This window comes from Microcebus murinus, chromosome 6, assembly GCF_040939455.1.
Source record: "Microcebus murinus isolate Inina chromosome 6, M.murinus_Inina_mat1.0, whole genome shotgun sequence".
NCBI classification, from domain to species: Eukaryota; Metazoa; Chordata; class Mammalia; order Primates; family Cheirogaleidae; genus Microcebus; species Microcebus murinus.
In genome coordinates, this window is record NC_134109.1 from 25,862,310 (window position 1) to 25,882,829 (window position 20,520).

Genomic DNA, 20,520 nt, shown 5'->3' on the forward strand with positions numbered 1-20,520 from the left:
TTTTAACTGCTGTGTGTAAAATGTATACATTTTAATATGTATAGAATTAGTCTCTTCCTATGACTAACCCTCTTTTTCCTGGTTATTCTTGCTTATTTATTTTTCCATGTGAACTTCAGAATCAGTTTATGTAAATCTTTTCTGAAAATCCTATTGGTATTTTTATTGGAGATCACATTAAATTTATAGGTTAACTAAGAAGAAGTGATATGTTTATAATGCTGATTATTCCTATGCAAGAACATAGTCTTTCCATTTGTTCAGGTCTCATTTTGTGCCTCTCATTAGAATTTTAAAGTTTTCTAAAAACTTTATTTCTTAAGTTTGGTCTCAGGTATTTTATCTTTTGTGTTTTGTACTGCTATTGTAAAATGGGTCTTTTCTTCCCTTACAGCTTGAAATTGGACATTGTGTATACAAAAGCTACTGATTTCCGAAAATTAATTTATTAAATTCTTGTTTTGTGGTGAATTTTTGGTCTTCATTAGTTTCTAGGGAAACAATTCAATCATATCATCTGTAAATTATAATTTTCTCCTCTCTTCCCTTCTAATTTCTATACATTCAATTTCTTTCTCTTATCTAATTGTTTCATCTAAGTCCTGTAGAACAATTTTAAATAATAGTGATGATTAGTAGACATCTTTGTCTTGTCCCTGACTTTAATGAAATTGCTTCTGGTATTCTCAATTAAGCACAATACAGGCTTTGAATTGAGATAAATATATTTTCTCACATTAAGGAAACACCCAGCTATTCCTAATATTAAATGATCCTTGCATTCCTGAAATAAGCCTTATTTAGTCATGGTAAATTACTCTTTTATCTGGAGCCACCCTGACTAGGTTCAAATTCCAGCAGCATTACTTACTAGTTTTTTGTGTTCAGGCATAACAGGCATAACACTTTACATCTTCATGACTCAGTTTCCTTGTCTTTTAAGTGGGATGATAAGAATATCTACTCATTATTGTGGAAATCAACTGACTATGGAAAGTTCAACATCTTTTCCTATGTTTGAGAGACATTTTGCATTTTTTCCAGTGAACTGTCTGCTCATATCTCTTCCACATTTTTCTATAGAATATTCTCTAATTTTATGTTCTCTATAAATTAGGGATAGTAGCCCTAATCTGTGATGTAAGTTGCAAAGGTTTCTGCGTTATCACTTGTATTTTAGTTTGCTTACTGTATAACACATGCAAAAGATTTTTTTTTTTGAGACAGAGTCTCGCATGGTTGTCCAGGCTAGAGTGAGTGCCATGGTGTCAGCCTAGCTCACAGCAACCTCAAACTCCTGGGCTCAAGCAATCCTTCTGTCTCAGCCTCCCGAGTAGCTGGGACTACAGGCATGCGCCACCATGCCCGACTAATTTTTTCTATATATATTAGTTGGCCAATTAATTTCTTTCTACTTATAGTAGAGATGGGGTCTCACTCTTGCTCAGGCTGGTTTCCTAAGTAGCTGGGACTACAGGCATGCGCCACCATGCCCGGCTAATTTTTTCTATATATATTAGTTGGCCAATTAATTTCTTTCTACTTATAGTAGAGATGGGGTCTCGCTCTTGCTCAGGCTGGTTTCGAACTCCTGACCTAAAGCAATCCTCCCACCTCGGCCTCCCAGAGTGCTAGGATTACAGGCATGAGCCATCACGCCTGGTCGCAAAAGATTTTTTAAAATGCAGTCAAATATATCTCTTATTGTATCTAGATTTTAAGTAGCATTTAACGTGGAAGATTACATTTTTGGCCGAAATTCTTCATCTTTCCCTGTTTCCCCACCCTTTGCCATGTGGATTTACACTTATTTCCTATGAAGGGGTGGAGCGTGTTTTCTTACTGGTCCAAGGAGGTGAGGGACACTGGAACAGAGCTGCCCAGCTGAGCTTGGTGGCATTACTATGCCATAGCTAACCAATACAGTTGGAAAAGCTTTCCCATTCCGAGGCTACAAAGTAGGGCTCAGAAATCTTTTTTTTTTTTAATAAAAGGTCAGATAGTAAATATTTTAGGGTTTGCGACTACATAAAGTCTCTGTCTCATGTTCTCCTTTTTTATTGAACCCTATAAAAGTGAAGAAAAATTATTCTTAGCTTGCAGTAGCCCAAAAGTAGGCTTTGGGTCAGATTTGGCCTGTGGACCATCATTTACTGACCCTTGTTACAGAGGAATTCATCCTGATGTTTTTTTCTTTTCTAGTAATTGTGTTGTTAATATTAAACAATTAAATCTCTCATCAATCTGAAAATTATCCTGACATGTGGTGCAAAAAACAGATCTAATTTTCTTTTTCTATATGGCTATATATCCATATATAGGACTATATCCAGTTATCCCAACACCATTCCTTTTTATAATGCATCTTTCCCCCCACTGACTTAGGACACCATCTTTATTGTATCCTGAATTTTCATATGTAATTGGACCTATGTCTGAACTTTCTATTTTGTTCCATTGATCTGTCTAGTCACGTGCCTGCATCACATTTCAGAGTTGAGGCTTTATGTTTCAATATATAATGGAAGTATCCCTCCCCCTTCCAACTGCTCTTTTTCAGGTTTTCTTAGGATGGTCTTGCTCATTTGTTCTTCCAAATGAACTTTATAACCAGCGTGTTTAGCTCAAGAAAAAAAAACTGATAGCATTTTGGGGGAATCACATAAAATCTTTCTGCAAAGAATACATACTCCCAGATTTTAAGCTACTTATTAGATTTATTTAATGTTATAGGACTAAAAGCTTTCTATTTCTCCTGATTGAGTTTTGGTAAATTGTATTTCCCCAGGAATTTGCCCCTTTTGTCTAAGCTTTCAAATTTATTGGCTAAAGTTTTTCATAGTATTATTTTTAATAAACATTTTCATCTCTGTTGTACCTGTTATTATTACCTTCTTTGGTTTGTGGTTTTAACTGTGAACTACCCATATTTATAACTTTATCTGTGGGAGTTCTTTGATACCTGGATTGAAGTTTTGTTTCTCCAGAGAGAATTTGTGGTTGCTTCTGGTAGTTTTCTAGGGTTACTACTGACCTCGGTCCACTGTAAATTTGGGCCATCACTCTCTATAAGGGACAACTTATTAAACAAGTTTTTTCGATGGAAAAAAACCTAAACAACTTTTCCTCCACTCAGGGCCAAGGTCAAGAAAGGCAAGTTCCCTTACTGTTTGTTATTTGCCTAGTGGTTTGTTTAGTGTTCACCCTTATACTGTGAAAGGAGCACTCTGAGGGTCCCCCTTTGTGGGAGATCTCAGATGAAACTCCCCACTTGAGTGGGCCTGCTTTCCCTCCTGCACCCACCCCAGTCATCACAGCAGAAGCTCAAGGTAATCAGGGCTCAGCAAATATTTTCTGCACCTTCAGAAGCTCAAGGGTAAAGATGGCTTTGGTCTCACTTGCTTCCCAAGGTTTAAGCTTTCCCATGTTTTTACCTCTATAGATTCTTTCATTTCTCACCATTCCTCTATGCATCTAGATTTTTTTTTACTCTAGAGGATCAATGATAAAACTAACTCCAAAAGTAAAAGAATTCAGCAAGGTGGCGGGATACAAAATTAGCATACAAAAGTCAATAGCTATCATATATAGAGTAACAACCAGTTAGAAGACATAATGGCAAAGAAAACCTCATTTACTAGCAATAAAGAGATTAAATACTTAGGGATAATTAATGTTAACAAGAAATGCACAAAACCTATATAAGGGAAAATTTTAAAACACTCTTGAAAAGGTATAAAAAATAGACTTGAACAAATGGAAACATATCCCCTGTTCTTGGATAGGATGGCTCCACATTGTAAAGATGTCAGTTCTCCCTAAATTAGTTAATAAATATAATAAAATATCAATAAAATGCCAGCATGCCTTTTTAAAAAATGGATTTAGACAAGTTGATACTAAAGTTCATATAGAAAAACAAATATGTAAGAATAGCCAGGAACACATCGAAAAGGAAAAATTACAAGAGGGATTGGCTCTACCAGTCATTAAAACATACTCTAAAGTCTCTATAACTAAAACAGTGTAGTGTGATACTGAGCACAAGTATACAAATAGACCAGTAGAACAGAACAGAAAGCCCAGAAAGATCCAAATTCATATGGATCTGGAATACTGAACCAGAAAAAGATTACTGAGAAAACTGGTGCAATTCAAGTACAGATTGTAGTTAATAGAATTGTGTCAATGTTAATCACCTGTTTTTGATCATTGTACCATGGGTCTGAAAGTTGTTAACATTAGGAGCTGGGAGAAGAACATGTGGAAAACCTACTTTTTTCAGCTTTTCTGCAAGTCTCGGCAAAGAGGCTCTGTGTCACACTAAAGTGGAACACCAAAAGGAAGGGACCATAAGTCACCATTGCTCACGTTCTCTGAGCTGTCCTCACTTTATTCCTGGTTGGTCAGCTTTTGTTTGGATTCTATAAAATACTATCTTTACAATAAATTCCATTTCATGCTAAAATAGAAAAAAATTAATACCACAAAAAGTTTTTTGTTAATCTCCAAAATGTATTTGGTTGTTTTCATTGGTAAGATCTTTTGAGGTATTTAGTCTGTAATGCTAACTGAAATAACACTTTCTTCATTTCTTCTATGATAATTGGTATATTTGTATATAATTGGTATATTGATTTTTCTCTTTTGAAGTCATTTTTTGGCAAATTATGCTTTCCTAGAAAATTATCCATTTAGCCAAGTTTTTAAATTATTTGCGTAGAGTTGAGCAAAACATTTTATGACTCAACTTATACAGTATCTCGTAATTCTGCCTTATTTTGTGTTTGTCTTCTCTTGTTAGCTAATGTTTAAGTAAACATTAGCTAAAATGTTACATATTTTACTACATATATTTAAAATCAGCTTTTATTAATTCTGTTTTCCCATTTTTCTAATTAATCAATTTCTATTTCTTCTAGTCTGCTTTTTAAGGATTCATTTTGCTGTCCTTTTCCTAATATCTTTTTGTGTGTGTGTGACAGCATCTTGCCCTGTCACCCTAGCTAGAGTGCAGTGGTATCATCATAGCTCACAGCAACCTCAAACTCCTGACCTCAAGTAATCCTCCTGCCTTGACCTCCCAGTGTGCTAGGATTACAGGCGTGAGCCATCGCACCCAGACTTAAGTTGTATGTTTAACATTTTTCTTATTTTCCAGTATACAAATTTTCCTCTGAGCACTGGCTTTATCTGTATCTCGTAGGAACAAGTTTATTTTGACAAGTTTATTTTTTAGGTATAAAATAATGCTTTTTTTTTTTTTTCAGGCATCATTTTTTTTTTCAAAAATAATGCTTTTTATATGCTTTGCATTTCCTGTTCAATCCAAGAATAGTTGAAGAGCTTACTTAAAAACATTTGAGATTGCAATAGGCACTGTCTTGTGGCTTTATTTCATTGCATTTTTATCAGCAAATGCCATCCGTACTACTTCCCTATTCTGGAATTTATGAATGTTTTCTGTATGCACTAATATAGAGTCAATTGGGAGACTACTTCACGGATACTTGAAAACAAAGTGTAGTTACCATTTTCAGGGCAAAGTCTAATACATATCAACCAGATCTTATTTCAATCTTCCTATGTTCTAGTTTTTTATTTACTTCATCTGTCATAAACTGACAGAGTTGAATTAAAATCTCCAACAAACACTGTATTTCTGTTTCTTCTTGTGTCTACTACAGTTTCCAGTATATAAGTGCTTATTCCATTATTTGGGGATATCCATGTATGTTCTGTCTTCACTGTGAGTTGCAACCTTTAGCACTATATAGTGCTCTTTCTTTTTTTTTTCAATTCTTTTTCCTTATGTGCAACCTTGCCTGATATTAAGACTACAACTTGTTTTCTTGCTTGTGTTTGCCTAGTTCACCTTTGTTCAACCTTTCTGAATCTTACAACATGGAATTCACATTTACTTGATATTTTTGTCTTTTACTTACAGGTAAGCTTACTTGACAGGTATGTTTGGTCATATTCTATGGTTTTAGAAATCTTTCACTTTAGTGGTTTGGTTGTGTATACATGTGTTTTGTCTCACAATTGGCAGTCTTTTTCTTCTAGTAATCATCTCTTTATATTTTCATATAATCCCTATAATCCTCTATTTCTTTAGTCAGTATATCTTAATTTCCTACCATGAGCAATGATAATATTAGTATATTTACTTGTCCTCCCTAATATTTTAATAGAACATAAAAGTCACTTTCCTATCTCTATGTACAAAAGCTAGACAACATCCCCTAATTCAAAATGCTGGTCAGTCAGAAGCTGTTGAGGAGAAATGCTGGCCAAAAGCACAAAATTAGTTCACTTTCACACAGCTTCAAGGTTTAGCTAACTGTATTTGTAGCACGGTATTAATGAGACCAAAATCATGGGATCCGGGTGACTTAGTGCGAGCCAGCTGGATCGGTTTTCTGCTATGGGGACCTTTTACAGGTGTAAGATATCAAAGACTGCGAAGGTGCTCTAACAGGTATGAATGGATCAACACAAATTTGTTGTCACTACAGAGAAACAAAGCCCAAAATGCTTAATCAGTAGTTGATAATAACTTTGTTACTGAAGAACAATACTAGGAACTAGGACCATCATATTGTGTACTAAATTCTACCAACATAAGTTGATGGTTGCAAGGAAATAACCTGGCATAAAGCTAGAACATGTAAGGATTCAGCCACGATAACCACGATCAAAACTGTTATTTCCAATTCAGTTTAATCTACTTTTTTCAAATCTAATTTTTAATTTTTTTGAGACAGAGTCTTGCTCTGTTGCCCAGGCTAGAGTGCCGTGGAGTCAGCCTAGCTCACAGCAACCTCAAACTCCTGGGCTCCAGCAATCCTTCTGCCTCAGCCTCCCGAGTAGCTGGGACTACAGGCATGTGCCACCATGCCCGACTAATTTTTTTCTATATATTTTTAGTTGGCCAGTTAATTTCTTTATTTTTTTTTTTAGTAGAGACAAGGTGTCACTATTGCTCAGGCTGGTTTCAAACTCCTGACCTTGAGCAATCCTCCCGCCTTAGTCTTTAATCTACTCTTAAGCATGTCAGTAGCTCCTACAAATTGGTGGATCTGGTTACATTTCTCAGGGTGGTCAAGGCAATGCAAACCTCTTTTCTTCTCAGTTCCAGCTTGTTTGCACCATGGGCCATTTGTAGGAGGGGTTCCATGAATGCACCCTGAGCTCAGCAGAGAAATACTACCACAGCTCTCCAATCAACAAGCCAGCCAATGTACACAGGACCTTCACCTCTTGTCTCCTACCGACCTCTCCCTACTCCTTTATAAGCTTTGTATGTCAGCAGTAACAAAATACTTCTAGTGCTCTGAACAAACCATGCCCTTTACTCTTAGAGGGTTCATCTTCTCTTCTTCACTAACTCCTGCTCATCTTGCAGGATTTAGCTTAGTGTTTTGTTTTTTGACTGCTTTCATTGCTCAGTTTAAGTGTCATCCACCTTGCTGCCAACATACCCTGATATTCTTATCTCAAAATTCATCGCTCTAAATTGCAAGACTGGCTTTTCTTGCCTCTTCTTCAGAAGACCATGAACTTCATGAGAACAGGAATGCCCTTCCTCTCTGTATATGCAGCTCCTAGCAGAGTAGTTGGCATGAAATGTGTTCTATACATATCTACTGAATGAACAGATGTTTCTAAAAGCCAAAAGTGTTAAGAGAGCTTTAATGCTAGCAGTCAAAGATATCTATTCTATATCTAATGTTTAACAAGGTTTTGAAACTAGCTCCTGGCTTAGGCACAAGTTGTGCCCTGGTACACAAAGGACAATACCTTTCTATTGCTATAGGCTTGGAAGGTTTTATTGACTTTTCTTTTGCTCTGATCACTTTCAAAAACAAAAACAAGTTGTACTATGAAGATGTCAGAGAAATTGTCTATTTCCTTTGAATGATATAGGCACAGAGAATGGATGAGCCCATTCACAGTTGTCTGGATAGAGAAACAGCCCACCAGGAGCAACAGGCCAGTGGAGTAAAGGGGTCTCATCAGACATGGGGCCCTGGTCCAGTGGCATACAGTTCATTCCTATTGTGAAAAGAGGCAGCAGATGTATTGGCTGGGAATAGACACTCTAACATCAAATAGACTTGAGTTTAAATCCTGGCTGACACTTAATAGCTATGTGACTTGAGCAAGTTAATCTGTAACTGTAAGCATATTTCATTGCTTAAAAATGGATATAAAAGTACCTGCCTATGAGTTTAGGAATAAACGAGATGCTGTTTACAAATGGTACATAGTCACTTGGTCACTATTCACCATTATTATTACCAGGGACTCTGGATAGGGTCCTAGTGGTTTCAAGAATATTGTATCTAAGGGACTCAGAAATACCCTGCTTTAGGGCAGCTGTTCTCTTCCCTAAGAGGCCCCTGAGGAGGACTAGCTTAGTGTTCAGTAAGCGTGTGTTGAATCACTGGCGAGGGCAATGGCCCTAGTGGACCTTTGCTATTCTTATTGGCTATCTAGCATCTGAAGTTCCTTCCTCTGTTTGAGGAATTCATCAATTCCCAATAGAAGCCAAACATTCCAGATAACCTCATGCTCACTTCCTACAGTTAGGACATAGGCATATAACTACTAATTAGTTCCACCTACATAGACATGGAATCAGAAACTAGTGATTCAAGGAAGCCAGCAACACACCGGGGCCATTCTGATAAGAGTAGAACCCCTAAATCCAGTTCCAGGGGCAGCATGCACTGATGATAGTGATGTGGGAAATCAAGTTCCACTTTATTAGTAGTAGGGCTAGTGCCTGAAACCCCAACAATAAGTTCTCTGATAAAGATCCAACATGGAGCCCAAGGGCAAACGAGGGTGAGGAAGTGGGATCTGTCTTACCACCTAAACCAAGTAAAATCTTAATAGCAGCAGAAAGTCAAAGACTGAAGAGACCCTTAGATGGAAGAGGCTCTCTTGGGCACAGGCCTCCTTACCAGCCCAAGACCCTGGAGAGGAGAAAGCAGAATAAGGACACAGTCCCGGCCTTACTTTTCATGAACAGCAGCTCCACGTAGTCGTAAACAGGGGTGATCCATCTTAGCATCTAACTAATCGAATTAGCAATTCCTCCTCCCTCAGTGGACTTGGAGGAGGAACAAAGGAGGTGAGAGAAGGAGCAGAGACCTTCAGTATCCTTTCCTAGAAGCTTAAGATAATTAATGTAAATGCTTTACTCTAAGTCTGCACTTTTAGTGCATTAAGGTGGTATGGCAAAGAAACTCATTAGCATATAGGTGTTCATTAAAGTAATGGAGGTGGTGGCAGAGACAGCCACCCACAGTCTGTGCTGGACTGACCTACCAACCAATCTGACCGCTTGTGGAAACTGAGAAAGAGCAAAGTAGAAGAAAAATCAGGAAAGCGAAAATTTCAAAAAAGGAAGTGGTTATATAGCATCAGTATCATAAGATCAACCTAACTAAATTTTGGCAGCTAGAAGTCACTGGTGAACCCAGCAAGAACAATTTTAATGGTGACAAATGTAGCAGCCAGGTTTTAGCACAGGGGGTCTCAGCCCCAGCTGCACATTTTTTGAAAGACTGAAGCCTGTCCCCCACCTGCCCATTCTGATACAATTGGTCTGTAGTCCAGTCAGGGAATTAGGATTTTTAAAAGCTCCCCAAGTGAATCTCATGTGCAGCTATGGTTAGAAACCACTGCTTCTGTGGACTGTAGAATTAAGAGTTGCAGGGTGAGGATAGTATACTTTAGCAGTAGTCAGGAGTTTGAAGGGTTGAAGAAGAGTATTTTTGTTTGAAGGAGGAACCTTTGAACATGTTTAAATGCAAAGCTGTATGTGCTTTTATGTGAGAGGCTGTAGCCAGATTGAGCAAGGCATCTGATCAAGGGAGGGGGCCTAGGGCACAGAAGGGATTCATCCTGGGCAGGCCAGGCACTAGCAAGAAGGAAAAGAGGAGACAGGTATGTGCCAGGGTGTGTGTAAGTGGGAAGTTCTGCCTGAGGCTGTTATCTGGTAGGAGAGGGCTGAGATTAGCTGCTGACAGAAGGTGGGGATAGAAAGGGTTTATTAGGTCATTAAATATGAAATGTCCGATTTCAAATCAAAAGTGTAGTTTATTATATTTCAAACAAGAAGCAGTACAACTGATCAAAGTATGCGCCTAACCTATTGACACAGTTTTGCCATATTAATGGTAGCTTATTTATGCCAGCAGCAAAGAAGCCTAGAGAGCAAGTGGTGATGAAATTGCAAAAGGCATTTTGCACAGCTTGTTGAAAATTAAATATTTTTCCTTGCAAGAAGTGGTCCAAAGCCTGGGAGAAGTCTGTTGGTACAAGGTCTGGTGAATATGGTGGAGGACAGAGAGTTTCCAAGTCCAGCCACTGTAGTTTGAGCAGCGTTGTTTGGTCGAGCTTGCAAAAGGATTGGCCTGTCTCTATTGACCAATCTCCACTGCTTAATCACAAGAATCCTCATCATTTCATACAACTGGTTGCAGCAGACATCTGCTGTAATGAGTTGACCAAGTTTCATGAAGCTATAGTGGATAATACCAGCACTGGACAACTAAAAAGACACCATTAGCTTTTTTTGATGAATACTCGGTTTTGGACTTTGTTTTGGCACTTCATCTTTATCTAACCATTGTGCCAAACACTTGCAATTGTCAAAAAGAATCCATATTTCATCACATGTAACAATGCGGCATAAAAATGGTTTGCTTTTGTCATGACAGCAGAGAAAGGCAAACTTCCAGACAATTTCACTTCCGATGTTCTTTTCATTCACATGGAACCCGTCTATCCATCTTCTTTACCTTGCCGATTTGCTTGAAATGGTCAAATATTGTTGGAATAGTAACGTCAAACCTTGCTGCTAATTCATGTGTAGGTTGAGATAGATTCACATCCACTGTAGCTTTCAGCTCATTATTATCCTACTTTGGTCTCAGGTGGCTCCTGTGGCTCATTTTCAAGGTTAAAATAACCAGAATGGAACTTCTCGAACCATCAATGTACTCTGCACTCATTAGCCACATCCTTACCAAATTTCATTGATATTTCAAGCTGTGTGCGCTGCATTGGTTCCATGATGGAATTCATATTCAAAAATAACACGAGTTTTTGACTTATCCATGATTTCACAAAAATTGCTCTAAAAAAATTTGAAAGATAATCACAAACCAAAACATGCATTTAAAAGACTGAGGATTTTCCTTCACAATAAACATAACACAAGTGTCAAAGTGAAATGTCAGAGATACCAACTGTCAAACTCAAGTGCTTAAAGAAATCGGACGTTTCATACTTAATAACCTAATAGAATGGCCAGTTTGCAATAGCTGCTGACAACAGGGGAGGGGCTAACTGAGATCAATATTGACAGCAATTCAAATCGGTGCCATGATTTAGGGGTACCATCAGTTTGCATGGTCATGAGACTTTTTTCATGGTCCACTGGGAGGAGCAAGACGTAAAATATATATAAAACGACATGGTCTGGTTTTTAAGTCAAAGCCACTTACAGCTGTTTTTAAGTTCTCTGATATTTTCTTTCCTTTTCTAGTTAAAAACATTTGAATGAGGGGTCTGCAAGGGTCAGACTAACATTTAGAGAAATAAAATATTAATTTAAATAATTTACATCTTAAAAGGCTTCTAACTTTCTCTATTCCACACTTGATAAAATCTAGTGACACTAACAATTTTGGCCAGAGGTTGTTTTAACTGGTCTTCAAGATGGAAAAGAAAAATTGTACAGTAAAAGACTGTAAAAAATAACATGAGAGCTAAACAATCTACACACATGAGCATGCAAGGGAATGACAGTAGAGAACTAGCATACCTCTGCAAACCCAATGAACTCTATAAGTCATGCATATCCTGAAAGTCACACCTTGGGTGCCTATGCTTGAAGAACAAGTTAGGGCCCAGCACAATTAATACTAATACAAATAAAATATAAAGAAAAAATGGTCATGGTTTCTTTTCAAAGCTTTAAGATTAGATATCATTTTCTGAAACGCTGAACCCATGCATCAGACAACAACAAAAAATAGCATGGTATTGCTATTGGTCCCCAACCCCTGAAGAATCACTAACCGAAATCTAAAACAAAGACAATAGGGGGTGACTATGCGGGATCATGGAAAAATCATGGGAAATTAAGTCCTAGCAAAAGATGACCAATAACTCAACAGTTTTATGACACACCTATGTATTCAAAGTGGTTTTCCTTCCAATTATTTTTTTCATTTTATAAGCCGTATTTTAAATGATTCATCATTATCATGCTGGAAAATACATGATACTTTCCCTTGAAACTAAGATCTAATGAACAAACATAGTAAACTCAGAGGCGACAATGCCTTGCACAAATAATATCTTTACTGTCTATTGTGAAAAATGACTATCATTCATAGACTAAAAATTCACTGTTATAGTTTTATCCATTTTTAAAAGGTTATTTCCATTCATCAAAACACAGCCTTGATGGTACTTTCCTCCACATCATCCTTCCTCAATATTTCCAGGGGATACTTCAGGAGCTTCTGGGGTAAAAAGAAATATGGGAAATAAAGACATTAACAGTTACTGCAAAGAATCATACACAAAACTTCTCTTTACTTATGGAAGGAATACAAGAGCCCCTCTGAGCTTAGAAGGATATAATACATGAAAAAAGCCTATGGTTCTCAACTTTTAACATGCACCAGAGCCCCCTGGAGGGCTTGTTAAAAGCTTGCTGGGCCTCATCCTTGGAGTTTCTGATTCAGCAGGTCTGGCTGCTGATGCTACTGGCCCAGGGACCATACTTTGAGAAGCCCTGCTCTCAGCACCTCCCCATGACCTCCCCTTGCTTTCCACTTCTCTGCCTTGCTAAGATGGCTTTCCTTACTGACAGTCCTCAGGATCTGTTCCATCTTTCAATGTTGTGCTTGAAAATTTTTTATTTCCCAAATCTGGCAGTTTTACCAAGTGTTGATGGTGTCTATGTGGCAGGAAAATTTCCTTTTTGGCCATAAGTTTGTTTTGCTGGGCTTATTAAAAACTTTGTAATCCATGCTTTCAGCAATACTACTCATTTTCTTTATTTCTTTTTGATGTTGCTATTTCCAGGCATTTGACATTCATCTTTTTGTGATCTTAACACAGGAGAAAGCATCTCTGTGCCACCTGCATTTAGTGCTTGGTGGTGGAATCCATCGTTTCCCTCACCCTTTCCCTCTTAACCAGTTTTCTGATGAGGTAGGAACCCATCCTGATTGTTGCCAGTGACGGTAACTCTGCTAAATGTTGTGACAGGTGTGGGTGATAAGGAAATACTGACAAGTAAAACTGGCAGCTCGAGCATTAGCAAAGGAAGTAACTGACAATAACACAAACTGCTTCTACCATCCCTCCCACCATCCTATGAACCATGACACATCTTGAAGCTATGCATCCGACTAGACGGCATCACAGCTGCTAGAGTAAGCCACTGTGCTCTCATCCCAGCTCAGATAAAGTTCACAAGACATACAGAACACTGAATACAGCCTCTAACATTGAGATTTTTACATAGCCTTCTCCCCAGGAAAACAAAATCGTGTGCCTCAGAACCATAGTAATGAAGCCAAAATAAAAACAAAGACCTGAAATGAATCATGCATCACCAGGAGCCTTTTATCTGGAGCCAAAGTGGAGAATCCATCATATCAGCAATGACTGTGCCAGCCTACCTCCTTTGTCACAACACTAACTTTTTCAATTCCAGTGACTTAGGTAGTAACTCTGCCCCTTTACTCTCCATCAGAACTTCCCACTCTGTGAGACAGATGTATAGATACAGATATAAGTGTCCCAGATTCCAAAATGCAAAGCTCTATCAGATTAACTTATTTGGGATTCATAACTGTTTTAATTACTTATCCTAGGTGTTGCACTTTACTTAACAAAGAATGCCATAAGCATCACAGATTAAGATGATTTATTTTAGCTTTTGGTCATTTTGCTGCAAAAATGGCCTTGTTTTTAGTCTATTTCATAGCCCAATAAAGCGATGTCCTCTGAAATTTTTAATTGTGTTTGACTTTTAAAGAATCCAAAGAAGAAAATGAGGCCTATTTTCCAACTACATACCACTTAGTAGAAATTATACTCTGCCCTCCCCTTCCAAATTTGGTACCAAGTTGCTAATATTTTCCTCTTCTCATCAGTTCTTACCAAAAAGCAACACAAGAGTTTTGACACAAATGAAGTTGTTCCTTTAAAATACCACATCTGAAAAATAATCTCAAATTCCCTTAAACTCATAAGTAAAACTGACTTTGTATGAAAGATTCTCATCGAAGTAGATAATGACTTTTGACCACTATGGAAAACACAAGATTAGGATTCAGACAGGCAACTTCTATAGCCAGCTAGGATAAATCAGAACCCCAAAATAAATAAAAACTGTGGAACTCAGCTTTAGTTATTACTTTTGAGCAGATCAAACACATGAGATCCAGGATCATCCTCAAAGTAAGTCATGCTATCTGATTTTTTTCAACACTGATTACAAAATCTGATTTTTTTAACTTTATCTTTCCTTGAATGGTAATAGATTTTTTTAAATGCATACATAATATATACACTGTGCCATATAAAAAGATAATTTAAATTTTAAGATTCAAAATACCCTCAATCCTAAGATTATCCTGTGGAACTGGTTAATACAGAAAGCAAGCAAAGTAAGTGTTTAATAATTCCTTAAGCATGTATACACAGCACCTTAAAATAAGGAGCACAATTTACAACCCTATGTTAGAAAGCATTTGTGTGCTTAATATTCTATTCTCTCAGGAAACTAATTTTCTTCCCATTTATTACAGGTAGATGTTGCATTCTTGGGTGATCCTTGTTGAAAGTATTCACAATGTGTAGAAAAGCATGCCCAACATAGATGATAAACATTCATGGCATACTGTTTCACAAATATGGGTCTCAGACTGACTCAGGTCTATCACTGAAAAACAATAGATTAAAACCCAGACCAGAGAAAATCTGAAAGTCTGGGATTTTAGTCCTGGCTTAGTTATGTGATTTTGAGCAAATCACTCAATTTTGTGACTGTTTTCATTTCTCTAAAATGGCATGACTTTGTAGAGATGTTTGAACTGTCAATTAAGTTGTATGTATAAATTATTTTCAATCATAGGTAGAAAGGAAGACTATTAGGCAACACCTTGGCACCTGACCTGCAGAGGTTGTAATGAGTAGTCCATGATCATAGGACCAAACACTGCATAAGCCACAGAGCCTGGCACAAAGAAAAAAATTATGTCCATAGATTTCTCCCTTAAACCCAACCAAGTATGTTAGAAATATGTGCCACAGGTCACTACGGGGACTAGGTAAGAATGCACATGACAATAAAACATACCTTAATCACTGAAGTCATTCAGTGGTGCCATTTCATATTCAACAGACATTACATTTTCTATACTTCTATGAGTGCAGCCCATACAGAAGGGAAGTGTAGCCTTGAAACTCCCTGGAAGTACATTCACTACTACATGAGAACCAGGAGTGATTCTGAGGGATGCTAGGATGGCTTCAATACTACCCCTCTCTCACCCCACGGTCCCTATCTGCCCGCTCCCTCCACCACATTCCCTGTTATGAACTGACATGTTTTCAGTCTTACATAAAGTGCTATGTAAACTTAGCTTCGAGTTCCCCTTTCCAACTAGATTCATATCCACCCACCTCCCCACCTCATCTGTAAAGAAATTCTAGAGTCTCCACTGAGAAGGACTATAATTTTTAAAGGGAACACGATAACTTAGCTCACCATTACATTCCATGTGGGAAAAGGGGACAATCGCACTTTTGGGAAAGGAGGCACTGCCCCAATCAGCACCTATTTAAGACAGAAAATAACCAGGTGCAGGAGTGGGAGTTCCTCTACAATGAGTCTAGAGCAGTGAGCATTTAGCAAATAGCTTCTGTGGATTTCAGAGTAAAAGCACTCAATTTGTACAAAAGAGCCCTTCTATCAACCAGGCCCCTGAATGACAGACACTCTTGATAATACTTTTTAGAAAGTGTGGCTTTTCTCCAGCAGCTCCGGGCAGTCACTTATTCCTCATTTTGACAAGGTAGCATCCAACTTCAGGCATGACTGTATATATAACTCTACATGCAGCTGAGCCATCATAAACACGCCAAGTATAAAGGCATGTCAGAGCCATTTTTCCTCCCCAGAGCATGACCCCAAGAAGCCATTATTATAATAGAGTACGAATTTCTGCTACATGTTATTGACCTATAATACTACTAATAAAGTCCTACTCAGGACATAAAGGCTTACACTGGGACATGAAGCAATAAAACACAATTCACTGACTATTTTAAGTTTGTTGTATACCTAAACCACTTTCTTCACTACACCAATCTGTGTGTGTGTGTGTGTGTGTGTGTATTGTGTGTCCTCTTTTGGTAGAACACAAACTTTGGAAACGAGGTAAAATACAATGCAGCTGCTGTTGATCCCATTAGACCATCTGCAGAAAAATGGAAGAAGTTCCCAAGGCCCAAGTTGCTGGTTTCTCTTTTGAGGTCCCACATTGAGAGAACTTGGTTGTTTTATCTTATTGGCACTCTGAGTAAACCAAGACTAGGCTCAAAGGCAGGCCTTATCTCCTGTAAACACGATTCCATACAGGCCCTAATTCAGTATTTAAATTGTGGAACTGGCTACAAATTTGGGACTTCCTCAAATGATATTAAAAGCTGTACACAAAAGGTATGCAAAAGCAGTTAACTAGTTTTTCAAGAATAAAGACATAACTGCAAAAAAACAACAACTCTGTGAATGGAGCTGTAGGTAAATGTTGGGACAGCAATAATCATGTAACAGAGCGGATGACCTTTTTGTTAAAAAAAAATTGCTGTCTCAATAGTTTACTAATTAAAAAAAAAAAAAATTCCCACAACATGATTTCCTAAGAGAAAGTCCGCTGCTGTGTTTGGAGTGGAGTCGGTTCTGGCAGAAAGGATTGGGAATGTCCATTAAGATATGTAAGAATATATAATACCAAGTCTAACATTTGTTTCAACATCACCCAGTCAACTCGTGGAGGGTGAAATAGTGCTCTCTAGCTATATCCAGGGCTCTTTTCTTGTGGCATTTTAAAAAACGTAGCTGTCGTTGAATCTGTGGCTTTCTCTGCTGCCGAGGTCCTGATCAGCCACTCAGAGTCTGGAGATTTCGGGGCCTGTGATGCTGGTGTGGTTGGCTCCATTGCATCCGTGTGAACTAATAAGGTTGTTACAAAAATAAGGAGGAAAAAGCATCAAGGGAAAATACATTAGAATAAGACAAATTAGAATGAGAGACACTTAGAAACAAAATTTTCTAAATCCTTATATTTCACATCTTATCAACCCAAGTGGCCACATAAAGTTTCTCTTTTTTCCTACAAAAAAATAAAGGCAAGATTTAAGTGAGATAAGTATTTCACTATCTGAGAAAATGGGTTTAAGTGAACAAATGAAAACATTCAGCAATACAAATTCATAATGTAATAAAAACCACTTTTTAATAAGCACTTATGTGACAGGCACTACACTGCATAAGCACTGCATTATCATGATCTTATTTTCTAATGCAAACTCTTATTAGTAGACTCTGTCACCTCCATTTCCCGTATCAGGAAACTGAGGTATAGAGAGGTCAGATAAATTGTTCAGTGATGCAACAAGCTGGTTAAGAAGCAAAATTCAAACTCGGATACTGAACTTGAAGCCCTATACTGTTTCTGTCATATTCTATGTCCACTAGGACAGTGCCACCAATAAATACATACCATACAGCAAAGAAAATGGTAGAAAGAGAACATAGGCCCAGTACTTTTCAATAAGGTCACTAAAGACATTCTGGAGAGGATAATCATTGCTTGTGCAGGGCTGTTCTGTATATTGGAACAATTATGATTCTGGATCCTGTCTACTGAATGCCATTAACATTCCCTAGTCACTGTGACAACCAAACATTTTCTTCACATTTCCAAATGCCCCTGACTAGAGCAGTACAAACCCCCATCATCACTACCCACTCTGTTGAGCACAATTACACACTAAAATATGGTAAAATCTAGCAAAATTCAGATTTTACCCTATCATCCAATAATTCTACTCCCAGGAATATAACCTAGAACAGTAATTTTCAAATTGTGGGTTACAAAATCAATTCAGTGGGTTATGATCATTACCACTTTTTTCCTCAATGGAAAAAAACAGAAAATATCAGAGTATACCCATGATTAATTTCAGATTTACATGTACATACACACATATATCCAAACATGAATTTCTTACGGTGGGTTACTATAAAAATATCTTGAAAGCTTTTACTCTATAGCACATATACAAGAGTTCTTGAGAGCAATGGCTTTGAAAGGTTTTGGAACTTCAACCACAGCAGCAAGAAATATATCTGACAACTCAAATTTTTCACTCTTTCTCTCATGTACACACACTCACAACAAACTCATTCACACATAATTATTCATATTTAACTGATAATAAATTTCCCAAAACTATACCTTATCCTTACATGGTCACCAAATCCCAGTGGAAAAAAAACCCTACCCTAGAAAAACTTTTTTTGCTATTTTTATGATGGTAAAATATACATAAAATTTACTATTTTAACCATTTTTAAATGTACAATTCAGGACCATTAAGTTCATCCATACTGTTGTACAACCATCACTACTATCTATCACCAGAACTTTCATCATGTCAAATGGAAACTCTATACCCATTAAATGATAACTCCCCATTCCCCTCTTCCCCCAGCCCCAGGCAACTACCATTCTACTTTCTGTTTCTATCAATTTGAATATTCTAGGTAGCTCAAAATAGTGGAATCATACAATATTTGTCTGTCCTTTTGTGTCTGGCTTGTTTCACTTAGCATGTCTTCATCCGTGTTGTAGTATGTGTCAGAATCTCATTCTGAATAACAAAGACTTTCAGGCTGAATAATATCCATTGCCGGTATATGACATATTTTGTTTATCCATTCATCTGGCAATGAACATCTGGATTGTTTCTACCTTCTGGCTATTGTGAATAATGTTGCTGTGAACATGGGTGAATAAAAATCTATTTGAGTCTCTGCTTTTAATTCTTTTATGTATATATCCAGAAGTGAAATTATGAGATCATATGGTAGTTTTATGTTTAATTTTTTGAGGAACTGCCATTCTATTTTCCACAGTGATGCATCATTTTGCATGCCTACCAGCAATGCACAGGGTTCCAGTTTCTCCACATCCTTGCTACCATGCAATGTTCTCTGTTTTTTGATACACCATCCTAATGGGTGTTAAGTGCACTTGAAGAATGTCTGCACTTGTTCTCTCAGAGAACAATGCAGTTTTCACAATAGCATAAAACAGGATATAATCCACATGTCCATCAAAAATGTTTAATTGCAGTACATTCATCACACTCACACAATGAAATATTATATGTATGGCAATTAAAAATGAACGGATTCTAGCAGGACAAAACACGAATGAATCTCAAGAACAGAACTGTGTAAATATTGGAACCTATAAAACATGACATACAGTTTGATTCCATTTATACAAGGTTCAAAAACTTGCAAAACTAGATAATATATTGCTTAAAGATACACATATCTGTCAAAATACTTGAAAAAAAAGAATGATAAATAATAAACAAAAAACTATCAGGATAACTTTTACCTCTGTGGAAAGTAGGCATAAGATTTTAAAGTTAATGTTCTTTTTCCTAAAGTAGATGGTAGGTACATTGATATTTACTGTATTGTTTTTCTTTATGCATCTACTATAAATGTTCTCGTGTAGTCATTCAATAATGACTACATTCAAAAATACTAAAACACAGTTTTAACTTTAAAAAACATTTAAACTTCAACAGAAGAATGGCCAACAAACATATGAAGAAATGCTCAACATCCCTAATCATCAGGGAAATGCAAATCAAAACCACAATGAGATATCACTTAACCCCAGTGAGAATGGCCTTTATCAAAAAATCTCCAAACAATAAATGCTGGCGTGGTTGAGGAGAGAGAGGAACACTCCTACACTGCTGGTGGGACTGCAAACTAGTTCAACCTCTGTGGAAAGCAATATGGAGATTCCTTAAAGCGATACAAGTGAATCTACCATTTGATCCAGCAATCCCATTGCTGGGCATCTACCCAAATGATCCAGTGACACTCTACAAAAAAGACACCTGCACTCGAATGTTTATAGCTGCACAATTCATAATTGCAAGGCTGTGGAAACAGCCCAAGTGCCCATCAATCCAAGAATGGATTAATAAAATGTTGTATATGTATACCATGGAGTACTATTCAGCTCTAAGAAACAATGGTGATATAGCACATCTTATATTTTCCTGGTTAGAGCTGGAACCCATACTACTAAGTGAAGTATCCCAAGAATGGAAAAACAAGCACCAGATATATTCTCCAGCAAACTGGTATTAACT

General features: G+C 37.3%; 1 protein-coding gene across 2 annotated transcripts in view; it reads right to left on the reverse strand.

Annotated features, from left to right (window-relative positions):
- Nucleotides 1–894: 894 nt before the first annotated feature.
- Nucleotides 895–20,520, reverse strand: part of GPATCH2L (G-patch domain containing 2 like) — a 65,370-nt gene continuing 45,744 nt past the window's right edge. For both annotated transcript variants that reach the window (XM_012742549.3, XM_012742565.2), the window contains exon 10: nucleotides 895–17,284. In XM_012742549.3, coding sequence (XP_012598003.1) covers nucleotides 17,124–17,284 — 161 coding nt within the window. In that variant the 3' untranslated portion in view covers nucleotides 895–17,123. The remainder of the gene's footprint in view (nucleotides 17,285–20,520) is intronic.